The sequence below is a fragment of the Pelmatolapia mariae genome, linkage group LG22, assembly GCF_036321145.2.
Source record: "Pelmatolapia mariae isolate MD_Pm_ZW linkage group LG22, Pm_UMD_F_2, whole genome shotgun sequence".
Taxonomy (NCBI): domain Eukaryota; kingdom Metazoa; phylum Chordata; class Actinopteri; order Cichliformes; family Cichlidae; genus Pelmatolapia; species Pelmatolapia mariae.
The window spans coordinates 10201142-10213328 of NC_086245.2; the positions used below are offsets into that span (position 1 = coordinate 10201142).

Consider the following 12187-nt stretch of genomic DNA (forward strand, 5'->3'; position numbering starts at 1 on the left):
CCTCAACTTCCTTAATCTGTGACCACAGTACACTTTTTTGATGGAGCTCATTGCTAACTTTATTTTCTGCTAAATTAATTAGGGAAATTAAATGAATTATGATCACTAGTGCTTAAAGGGCTACAGTGTTTTTGGCCTGTTTGCGATGTTGGAAAGCTTACATACAAAGTCAAAGGGGCTGTAGATGTTGTTTAAATGCTAAAAATAGTCAGTGCTAGCCTTTTGCTAGGTGGTTGCTGTACAGTTATGATTAAACGTTTGTGGATATAAATCAGATAGTTATTGTTGAGCTACTGACAAGAAATTAAAATGAAAAAAAAAAAAAAAACCAGGTCTTTTTAGCCTGTTGCTAGATGGTTGCCAGGCAGTGTAATGGTTTGTTTGTTTCAGGTTAAGACTTTTTAGGTTGTTGCTAGGTGTTCGTAGCATGATGTCATAATTATATCTGAAATAGATAAGAACCTTAAGAGGCTAAGATGTACCTGTGTTTGTTTGTTAAACTCCTGAAGGCACAGGAGGAGTTTTCAGATCCAGTTTGGTAAATGGACTGATTCTTATATAGTGCTTTTCTACTCTGCTTGAGCACTTTATACAAAAGTAAAAGTACTTTATAGACAGAAACAAAGACAGAGGTTAGAGATTTTGTGTCATAGCCAGAGTATTAGAGTAAAAAAGGATGATTATCCAGGGCATGGTGACCAATCACAAGTCATTAGCCAGTGAGTGTGTGGATTTACCAACTACTTGATTCATGGTGTGACTGACTGTGGTCTGACTTAAGGATACGGTATAAAGCCTGCACCCTAAAAACATTTTTCCCAAATATGGTTTCTATCATTTAGAAGTACAAGTAGTTCTTAACACACTGATCAGGGTTCAAAACTTCCCTTTTCTTGTAAATAGACAGGAAAGTTTAGTTAACCCAGATCATGTGTATAATTCTTCTTGGATAATTGGTTGGGTAAGTGGGGATTGCCAAAATATGTCCATTTCCCAGTGTGCAGGTTCTTACTTCCTCTCCTCACATTTTAATCTCTTCCACAAGAGATACAAGCGGAGTAGGCAAGGGAGGACAGGAAATTAAGGCAACAGGCATTTAACAAAATGAGACATCCTTTCCGTGAATGTCATTAAGCACATTTAAAGGACAATATAAAACCAGGCTTCTTCGCCCAGAGGAGTCGCCGCTTGCTGGTCACTGGAAAAAATGCAGGTTTAAAAGCACTTCCACACCATATTAGAGCAAAACTTTTATGGTTTTCATAAAGAGCAGCTTCTTATCCTTATCACAGACTCCATTTATCAAAGAGACAATACAGGCATGGATTCGGCTCATCATGGCAAAAACAGTCCAACTGAGTCATGCTGTGTCACTTGCCTGTGCTTGGAAAGATAAGTGAGAACTACAGGAGCATGTTGGCAATGAAGATTGAGTTTAGACTCAGTGACTCGGTGCTGAGAGGAATCCAGATGTAATCATCTGAATGTATAAGTTCATCCAAATGGGCTAAATGGGCTTCAAGGTTTGAGAATAAATACATTTTTAGACATCTATTCATCAAGTCTTTGGTCTTGCTCTATACTTAGACACATTTAGAGGAAGTGATGCTTTTCCGTCATTTTCTACACATCACCATTTTTATCTGAACATGCTCCTAATAAAGGCTGAAGATATAATTAATCAAAGTCAACTGAAAGCCAAATTCATCATTAACCACTCAGAAAAGATGAGGTTGAATATACATATATATATAAATGAGACTGCCACGTTTATAAAGCGAAGCTAATGTGGAAGCGTCTGAAATACCTGCATTATTACTGATCACCAGCAGGGGGCAATGTTTTAGTTTCAAAAGGGAACTCCACTGTATTGATTTCTGTGGAAAATTGACCTAACTGCTCACTTGATTTCAGACCCCAATAAACACTTTCCTGATTATATACTGTCCTCAATCTCTACTTTCAAGTCCTATTTAACAAGAACTGATGCTCTTTTTGTGAATTACAGCCCCATTTAGAGACAAACAGACAATAAAACAGGGAAACGCTTATATACTGGGAAAGATCTGCCTGCAGTGTTTTCTAGGCTTCTCAGCCAGATTAATATTCAACTGAGAAATCTACTTTAAGAAACAAAATTGACTTTGATTTACGTCCCTTGTTTGTTCAGTTTAATTTGTGTGTTTTTGCTACATTTTTTGATGTTTTCTTCAATGAATTCTCAGATAACGGATAAAACACCCAGTGCAGTTGCTCCATGGTGCCAAAGAAGCAGCTTAGAGTATCTTAAATAAAAGATCCAGAATACTAATGCTTGTTTTTGTTATTAGATTTGAAACTGGTGCAGTAATAAGCCCCATGATACTAATGCTTAAAGTTGAGTGAGTGTCAAAGTGATTTTAGCTTGAGGTTCTGACACTTGAAAAGGCTGTAAAATTAATTAGGTTGCAGTTTTTCCACAGAGATTTAACACCTTTTGCAGTTGAGAGAATGAAACGGATCAGGCAATGTAAAGAGTGCCAAACCCACCCCAGTGTACGCACTACAAGAACCTGAAATTTTCACAGTATGAAGATGAAATTGAGTGTGTGAGGTGGGAACGTTTCCTAGATTTGAGATCTTGAGTCATCTTGAAGTTAATAGCTGCTTACCGTGGATAAGTCTCGATAATTTTTTTTTTGATTGTCAACCTTTTATCTAAATTTAGCTCTTACTTATTCATTGCTTCATGATCTTTGACTAAAAGCCAAAAACGAGGCAATGTTTAGTCAAAATGGGTTTGGAAATCTGTCTTTGTCAACATTCCTGTATGCTCTGAACTTAATCACCCATACGTACATACTAACACACTGCTGGAAAACTTTATCTTCACCATCTACAAACTGGAAACTGGTTTGAGAGAAATCTCTGAGGAACATGATGCACTGCTGATGCAGACCTAAGAAAGGAAATGCCACGAGATAAAGACCATTTCTCTACCCCCAAATTAGTAAGGTTAACTGCGCTTGTCTGGCAGCTTCTCAAATGTGAGTTTCTGTTCCTGGAAAGTAAAGATATAAGTAAAAATAAGTGCACATCTACACACATACACACACAGACACACAAAAAGACAAGGCTGAAAGGCAAGAGCGTTAAGCACTGTTCAGTGACAGCTAAGAAATTTGGACGACTTGTGGCAGGAAGACAGAGCCGGAGGAGGATGCAGAAGCGGTTTGAGCTTTTAAAGATAGCCTCCTCCTATTTATATAGGTCCGTGTGAGGGCACAGGCTAGTGACTGACAGCATGACGTGCTGTAGCATGTTACCACAGCAGTGACTTGACTGAACACAGCCTGAAGACCCAACCAAAGATCACGCCACGCCTACAGCGCACTCTCTACACACTACCGGGTCCCAGAAGTCGAGCATACTTCTCTTTCTTCTTCCTTGAGGTGCTTTCTGTTCCCCCGGGTTTGGTCTGTCTTTTATTTTTTGTGTGTCTAGCGAGTTCAAACAGGGATGGCGGAGCTGGAAGGCCTGGAGTTTGGGAAGTCGGACTTTGTGCTCCTGGACGAGGTCACGATGGAGCAGTTTATGGAAAATCTGAAGCTGAGGTAAGGCCTGAGATACAGCTAGAGAGGAGGAAGGGAGGGGAGGAGGAGGGTGGAAGCAGCTGGATGGTAGAGATGCAGAGGGTTATACTTCACGTGTACCGGATGGTATGTGAAGGAAAACAGCTGGGTTTTACTTGTCTTTGTTTAGCTAGCTATGAAGGAATAAAAAAATAAAAGATAAATTAAGGTGAATACTGACAGGATTTAACATGTACAAGTTAAAAAAAAAAAACAACGGTATAAATTTCAGACAACAATACTGATACTAACAGTTTGGCGTGTTGAATTTATAAGCTTGTGGCTAAGAGAGGATGTTACAATAAAACATGAAAGGGGAAAAAAAGACCATGACTCACTTCTACCTCCACGTTCCCGCTCAGCTTCAGTGTAAATGCTTGTGGTTGATCTGTTCACCACCACACCTCGTTCACTGTTAGGGGAAACAAATTACACACATGGCAACAGACCAAACCTAAACAGTTTAATATCCTGATAGAACTTTTTTCTGGTTTTGTTTTTATGACCTTTAGCGTGTAAATGCTTTCGGTCCAGACTTTTCTCGCTTCCTCAGAGTCCTCTTAGAGGGGCACCGTGTCCTCTTTTCAAATTGTGAGAAGTCACACAGCACTTTTTATCCAGGCCGTCATCATCCTGAAGAATGAGCAGAGGGAGCCAAAACACCAGAATGTCAGACACTGTTAAATGAGACTTAGAGAGAATAATCACACTATATCAGCTGACGTGTGCACCGCTGATGGCTCTAGATGAACATTTTTCACATCACTCTGGCCTGGCACCATAGAGTTTCACCAGAAGCTTGATCAGACTTGTCTGGGGCCAAAGAACAGCTACCAAACTTATAGACAGGAGACAAATTAAAGGAAAAACTTTGAAATAGGTGTCTGTTCACTTTAAGAAGTACTTTAGTGCCATGATCTAAGTCTACTAGTCTTCTATGAGGAAACACTCACTGAATCATTGCAAAGGTTTTGTGACTGATAGGCTTTTACCAGTAATGAAACATTTCTTTCCTAATGGGAGTGGTCTGTTTGAGGATGGGGTCCCCATTCATAGAGTTCAAGAGGTCAGTAAATGTTTTGATGACTCATTTGCTTTCCACCTTAATCAAAATACCACAAAAGTATTATATCTTTTGGAAAAATGATATTCCTTCCTAACAGTTCCCAAGACCTGAAGAATGACTTCTAAGGTGTGTAGGAGCTTTTAATGGTTATATCTGGTGCCCAAACACTTTATCAAATTCTTCATGTTTTTTTTCTTTAGATTTTTCAGCGATCTGCAATTTGGGAATGCTACTAAGTACCATCCAGTCAGTCAGAACACTTTTACTGTATGAGCTGACGTGAATAACTTGAACGGGGCATAAATTTTAGATACTGAGGTCTGCAATGGCTGCACTCTCTCAATTCAGGGAAAGAAACTTTGCATTTCTTGGCTGCATTTGGGAGACACTTTATAAATACTTACAGAAACTACATGATTACTGACACCGCTAAATAAAATTTAATATTAATGTAGTTTACTTAATTACTTTGAACTCTTCATTAGTACATGGATTGATGTATTTGAATGCATTAAAATTTTAAAAATCATTAAGGACTAACCCTCATTTACTAATATGTAAAGTAGTTTAACCTACGCTACAGCCATACTAAGGAACATCATGGCTGGGGACTGCGGCACGACCAAAAAATAGTTCAATCGTGTGCAGTGAACTTGCAGCCTCGTTGCCTTTCAAATGGTTGCTTTGGAAATGAAGACCAGTTTGTGACCACTCGCTGTCAGTTGTTTGAAAGGGACAATCAATTTAACATAGTTTCAATCCGTCTGTTCCAACACAGATGTGCTACACATAGATTTTACAGCTACTGCTAATTTCTAACTCTTGTTTGCTGGCGATTCACAATGCACAAACAAAATTTACAACATTCAGTTACATATACTTCGATACAGTCTGCTATCCGCTTGCAGTTTAATGGGGTCAAGTTCCCAATTACATGCAATCTGTTTGTGATAATACAACAACTGCGACAAATAGTCAAACACTGCAAATATTTTGCTGTCTTTTACAGCTGCTGTCTTCATGCACAGACACAGGATTTAGATCAAAATGTCATATGTGCTGGGCAACCTTGTTTTAATGTAGGTTTACCACTATATAATATAATGTAGGATTATAACCTGAATACAAACACTTTGTAACCAGTAGAGTCAGTCTGACAGTGTGTGGAGACTTGCTCCCAGCAGGCAATCCAGCCATCACCTTGCAGCTGAAAGTGACCAATCTGGTCACCCAGGGGTTGAGTGTGCAGCACCCTGTGCTTGACCCTCTGAGTTGACTCCAACCCTAGCCCTAACCAAGAATATCTAATTTTTGCTTTCATTACACTGTTCTGCCAAGGCTTGGCTATCAAGAAACAAATAAAAACTCATTCTAACTGACACAGATTTTTTTTTTTTAATGGTTTAGGGTGGTTTTAGTGTTGGAGTTACCACCTATGATGACTTAAACCTCAAAAGGTTAACCTAATTTTAGCAGCTGTAACAAACAAATTCCCCAAATTATGAAGAAATCACGTTTTTTATCTTATTTTCTTAAATAATTTTAAGAAATTTAAAAGATGCTTGTAGTAGTAGTAGTAGAAACAGGTTTCAGCACTTGTCAACTGCCTTGGAAATGCTTTTGGCCACTTTTGTCAGTTGTTTAAAAACACTATTCTAATTTCCAATGACTTTGATGACAACTAACATGTAAACACTGCATAGTCATCGAATCTGAATGAAAACTGCTTCAAAACTATGCACGAGATAAAGTTTTAAACAGCTTTTTCTTCTTGAACATTATTATTCTATCAACATCTTTGCTGTTATAAAATTCTCCAATAGATTTCAAATTCAGGATTCTCTGATAGAGCCACGTCTCCCTCTTGTTTCTCTGGTACAGCTAATTATTGCCTGAATACTCAGGTTGGAAGAACTTAACTATAGAAGCTGTCAAACTGAGCTTAAATACATAAACTATGCACAAATAGTCCACAAACATAAAAATAAAAAGCAAAAAATAACTTTTGTTTCTACAATGTTTTTTTCGTGTAGTGCAGGAGGACATGGAGAGGGTTGGTTTGACAGAAGGAGATGCAAGAACTGTTCCCACTACGGTGACCCCAAGTGGTAACAGCCAAAAGAAGAAGCAGTTTTGGTGTCTGACAGCTAGTAGCATGACTAAAATCAGGAGCACGATGACCAGATTGGAGCAGATAAAATGAATTAGATGCAATAAACTACTCATCCATCTATTTTTAATCGCTGAACCAGTTCAGGGCCTGGAGCGTATCTCTCCTGTCACAGTGCCAGAGGCAGGTGTAATGTTATGATAATGTTAACAGTGAATCGCAGGACCGATGCAGAGAGACAGATAATGTTTCATACTCACATTCACACTACTGATCAGGGAGTGGTTAACACTATGGCCTCATTGCAAAAAGATTCCTTGTTTCCTATCTGCTGGCTGGCCTTTCTCTGAAGAGTTTGTGCGTTCTTCCTGTGCTGTTGTGAGTTCTGCCCAGGTACTCAAGCTACTTCTCACAGTCCAAAAAATAGCCATTTATTGGTGATTCTAAACTGGCTCTATGTGTGAACAATAAACTAACAAATTACACAACGGTTATAATAAAAGCACGTGCGCAAGTTTTAGTATGTTGATGGTTTTTAGGTTAAAGTTTTAGACAATTATGCAAGTGGTCTGAACTTACTTTCATATCCTTGTGGAGCCTGAAACTTAGCCTGACCCAAAGAGCCAGCATAAGCACATTAAATGGAAAACACCATGAAATAAACAGTAATCATTCTTTAAGACAGATTCCAACCTCTGAGTTGAGACACAGCATTTCTGCCACATGTTGAGCAAACACAACACCTACCATCTACAAAGCTATACATGCAACACGACTGTTAGGTCTTATTCATTCTAGCAACCTGTTTAACCTCTGTGGCATGTAGTCTTAACCCCTCCCAGCTCAACAAACCCACAGTTAGATTACCCAAGGCTTGGTGACGCCCTTCGAGCCGCAAGTTTCATTTCCTGCTTTTAGTATGCAGACACTTGTGTCACTTCCTGTCAGCTGTGACATAGTGGTGCATGGTCTTCATTTTAATGTGCATTGTGAAAAAATAAATGGCAAATGCAGCTACGTTGCACCTGCATGCCCATTAACAAAAGAGTGAATAAACTACATAATTCTATCTGACATGCAGTCCAGACAGGACCACCATAGTCAAAAGGAGATTGGTAGTTAAATCTGCAGTAACTGGAGAAACAGATATAGATAGAAAATATATGACATTGGCTGAGTCAGAAAAAGTATTGAAGAAAGGGGGCTGGGGTAGAGGTGGGTTGCACAGTGGCTTATTCATGCACAAAGGAGCTTAATACATGCATTTGATTTGCTAACTTGATGTGTAGAAGGGTATAAGTAGATATGAGTTAGCACTAAGATCAGCTGATCTGTGGTTGATCTTGACTCTATGGCTGAATGCTATGCTTTGTGTCTTCTTTTAATCTCAAATGTGCACAGCAGGTCTGCAGTTACTGCATTGGAAAATCTATATCACAAATGCCATCTTTAATAACAGCAGGTGTATGTGATTGTGATTGCCTTTTGTCTTGTTAGGTTTGAGAAGGGCCGAATCTACACCTACATCGGAGAAGTGGTCGTCTCCGTTAACCCATACAGACAGATGGACATTTACGGCAAAGATAACATTGAAGCATACCGAGGCCGCGAGCTGTACGAAAACCCTCCTCACCTGTATGCAGTGTCTGATGCTGCCTATAAAGCCATGAAGAGACGGGCCAAAGACACCTGCATCGTCATATCAGGTCAGACTAACCTCACTGCTGTTTACTTTCAGTAACCTCATAATAAGCTTGTAATGTCTGACTGGTGGGATTTCTGTTCAATGATGAAACCTTCTTTGGTTTCTCTGATTTTATGTTTATTAAATATTTGGAACAATCCAATGAGGAATTAGATCATTTTAACAACTTTAAAGCTACTTGAAGGGAAATTAAAGAGAAAACTAAACTTTAGTCAAAATATGAACCCTCTTAAGTATGACTCTGCTTTTCTTCGTTTGTGCTTTGACAAAAATATGGAATTAAAAATGTAAAATTGATTTAGGTGCACCTTGCTAGCACCAGGGTGAACCCCTTTTTGCCTTCAGAACAGACTTTATTTTTCATGACATGGATTCATCAAGCTGCTGGCAGTATTCTTCTAAAGTTTTGGTCCATGTTCACATGACATCATCACACAGTTGCTGCAGATTTGTCTGCTGCACATGATGTCATTCACCCATTGCACCACATCTCAAAGGATCAAGTGACTGTGGAGCACATTTGAGTACAATGAACTCACTTTCATGTCTATAGTAGACATGAAGAGTGAAGTATTGGAATGTGATTAACTGATTAGATATGTTAATGAGTAGTTGAACTAATGCAGCTAACAAAGTGGCTGGTGAGTGTAAGTTATCAGGTTGTTATAATTTTTAACTGTTTAGGATTTTTCTATTGTAAAAGTGACCTCACGACTTTGTAGGCTTACAATAGTACTATTGTTTAATAGAAGGTTGATTTTCACTCTTAGAATTCTCTATCAGCACTTCAGAACACAAAAAGGGTTTTTTTAGCTGGTCTCTTAGCATAGCAGTTAGCTTTACACAGTTACCAAGAAGAACAGGCAAGTTGTGTTCAACCTAATATAAAAACATTGCACTTAGCACTTAATATCATTGTTTATTCAACAGTTAACATAATAATGCTCATGCTCATAATATGGTGAGCATTTAGCTTAAAGCACCATGCTAACATTTAAAACGCAAAGCTAACTAGCTTGTATAGGTTCTCTGTCATTCAGGTCATGGTAGTCTCAGGATCTACACTACCAAAGAAAGCTACTGGACTTTTTTAAGTGTTGTGAAGACCTTTCAACTCACTTAAAGAAGTCCAGTCGCTTTCTTAGTTTTTTTCCAAGGTCCAACTAGCATGATGCTAATCTCAAAGTTAACTGTTATGTTGGGACATTGAGGTTAATGCTAGCGATAAAAGTTATTTAATTAATTAGGAAATAATGAACAGTTAGGAAGCACGGATGCTGTACTTGTAACTATACTTCTATCACAGTAGCAGTATTAATTAGTAAACTGGTTTTCTATCATTACCTGAACAGGCGGCTTGCCTAAATCTGGATTTAAAAATAAATTTTTTGCGTCCCTCTACTGGAGCAACCTAGATTCATACACTGTTTTCAGGCTTTAGAAAATCTAGTCCTATAATGGGAGACTTTTATCACTGTTAATCACAGTAGTACATATTAGTATAGCTAAAACCTATACAGGTTTTTACTATAGGGATACAGAGCTGAGATAAAGTCAAAACCACTGACTGTAAAACCAATTTAGGGTTAAACAGGTGACAGCATGGGAGAGTGTGGTTTTACTTATATGAAGGCAAAAAAATAACACTGACGTATTTTCACATACACATATCAGCCCTGTGTTTGCTGTTGGGTTTCCGCTTTCTGCAGTTTTAATACTCAGCTAGGTATTTTTGGAAATGTAATTTATGCTCCTTTTTTGGTCAAAAGCAAGATGTCATCAGGTGATGAGTCACACCATAGCTTAGGTGTTTGGCTTACGTTTGATTTTTTAGTTTATTTCTGAGCGCTTTACCTTTGTGTAGTTTTTACCTCATTGATCAAACTGTTTTATCATTGTGTAAGTATATGTGCATTCAGATATATGCCTGTTCTGTGTATGCAAGCTTTTTTGTGTATATATATATATATATATATATATATATATATATATATTGTTGGCTGTTTTAAGAGGGGGATTTTTTCAACCTTTGCCATAAATAAAGTATACTGTATTTTACTATTACTTATTTCTTTCACTCTGTAGGCAGGCAGGATGTAAGACTTATTTTATGCAGACAGGAATAGATATAGTTCTATAAAGGTTGTTAAACAATATGATCTGCTGGATAGTTATTATTACTGCGTTGACCAAATGTCTGTATCCCCATTCATTAGATGGCATGCTGCTTAAATACATCCTCATGTCAGTGAGATGCCATTTTTTTTCACATCTTGTAAATATTCTGGTATTATATTTACTTCCATGCTCAAAAAGATTTTTTGCGTTGCAGGTGAAAGTGGGGCCGGAAAAACAGAAGCCAGTAAATACATCATGCAGTACATTGCAGCAATCACAAACCCAAGCCAGAGGGCAGAGGTCGAGAGGTGAGCCCTCACATGATCATTAGGTTCATAAGTTTTGTTTTAATTTCATGTTGCCATAAATAACTTGTCATTCTTCTATTCCTCTGACTGCGCTTTACCTCCCTCATGGCTGATTCTGTAAATCCATCATCGGTTACCACAACGTGATCAATCAGTGTGAAGAATGTGCTGCTGAAGTCCAACTGTGTGCTGGAGGCCTTTGGGAACGCCAAGACAAATCGCAACGACAACTCCAGCCGCTTCGGCAAGTACATGGACATCAACTTCAACTTCAACGGCGATCCCACCGGAGGACACATCAACAACTACCTGCTGGAGAAGGTAAGATGATGAAAGGGTTTAAACTGCAGAGAGAAGGCCTTCACAGCGAGCCTCTGCTGAAAAGTACCAAAAAGTTCTTCTCATTTAGCTTTTAAATTACATCTTTGCTGCTGAACATGAATGTTTCATGAGGTGATAACAAAGAGGTGTGAGGGAACATCCATGAATAGATGTGTCTGTGAAGTCTCTATCCTCCTGCTGCTGCGCGTTAATGAATTGCTCACCTGGGGGTACTTGATGCTGCTGTATTTATCCGCTCTGTTAAAAAACCGTCTGACACTCAGATCCAGTTTAAATGATGGTGCCATGATTTATTCTCAGAGGGCAGAAATAACCACGCTGTCTCGGAGCAGCAAAAAAAAAAATATCCAGAGATGAAAAACTGAAACAGTGCTAGAAATACAGCTGGTGGAGATTTGGACTTTTTCCTCCAACACTAGGTGGTCTGGTCTTATTTGCATGGTGCACTGGAGTTGTAGCTGTCTAAAACAAAAGCAAAGTCGGTTTTTCCTGGAGAAATGAATTTTGACACCACAACAAAGACAAAAGAAAACCATCAGCACTGTGAAAATTCTTTTCTTCCACACTACTTTTGCTGTTTAAGTCATTTACTAAAGCATAATTGTTTATTAGGACAATACATATGTAACTGCTTATATTTTTACTGTATGTGGACTGTACATGTGTAGTCTTCCACTAAAAGCTCATTTGGTGTTCGGAAAAGCCATGAAAGTCCTTCTTGGAGGTAAAACTTTTCACCAGTGTTTCAGAAACATCCAGGGAAATATTAATCTTTGATATCTGAAAATGACAGCTGACTAGCATCACTCTGTTCACACTGGGGCCTATCCCAGATGTGATAGGGTGAGAGGCGGAGAAAACCCTGGACAGGTGTGGGGCCAGTGTGTCGCAAGGCTAACACATAAAGACAGACAACCATTTGCACGC

At 38.6% G+C, this 12187-nt stretch overlaps 1 protein-coding gene across 1 annotated transcript in view; it reads left to right on the forward strand.

The window, feature by feature from the left end:
* Nucleotides 1–3427: 3427 nt before the first annotated feature.
* The window catches only part of myo1g (myosin IG), a 64884-nt gene continuing 56124 nt past the window's right edge, over nt 3428–12187 (forward strand). Inside the window, exons 1-4 of the mRNA XM_065471803.1 lie at nt 3428–3593; nt 8285–8493; nt 10825–10918; nt 11074–11239. Coding sequence (XP_065327875.1) covers nt 3499–3593; nt 8285–8493; nt 10825–10918; nt 11074–11239 — 564 coding nt within the window. The 5' untranslated portion in view covers nt 3428–3498. The remainder of the gene's footprint in view (nt 3594–8284; nt 8494–10824; nt 10919–11073; nt 11240–12187) is intronic.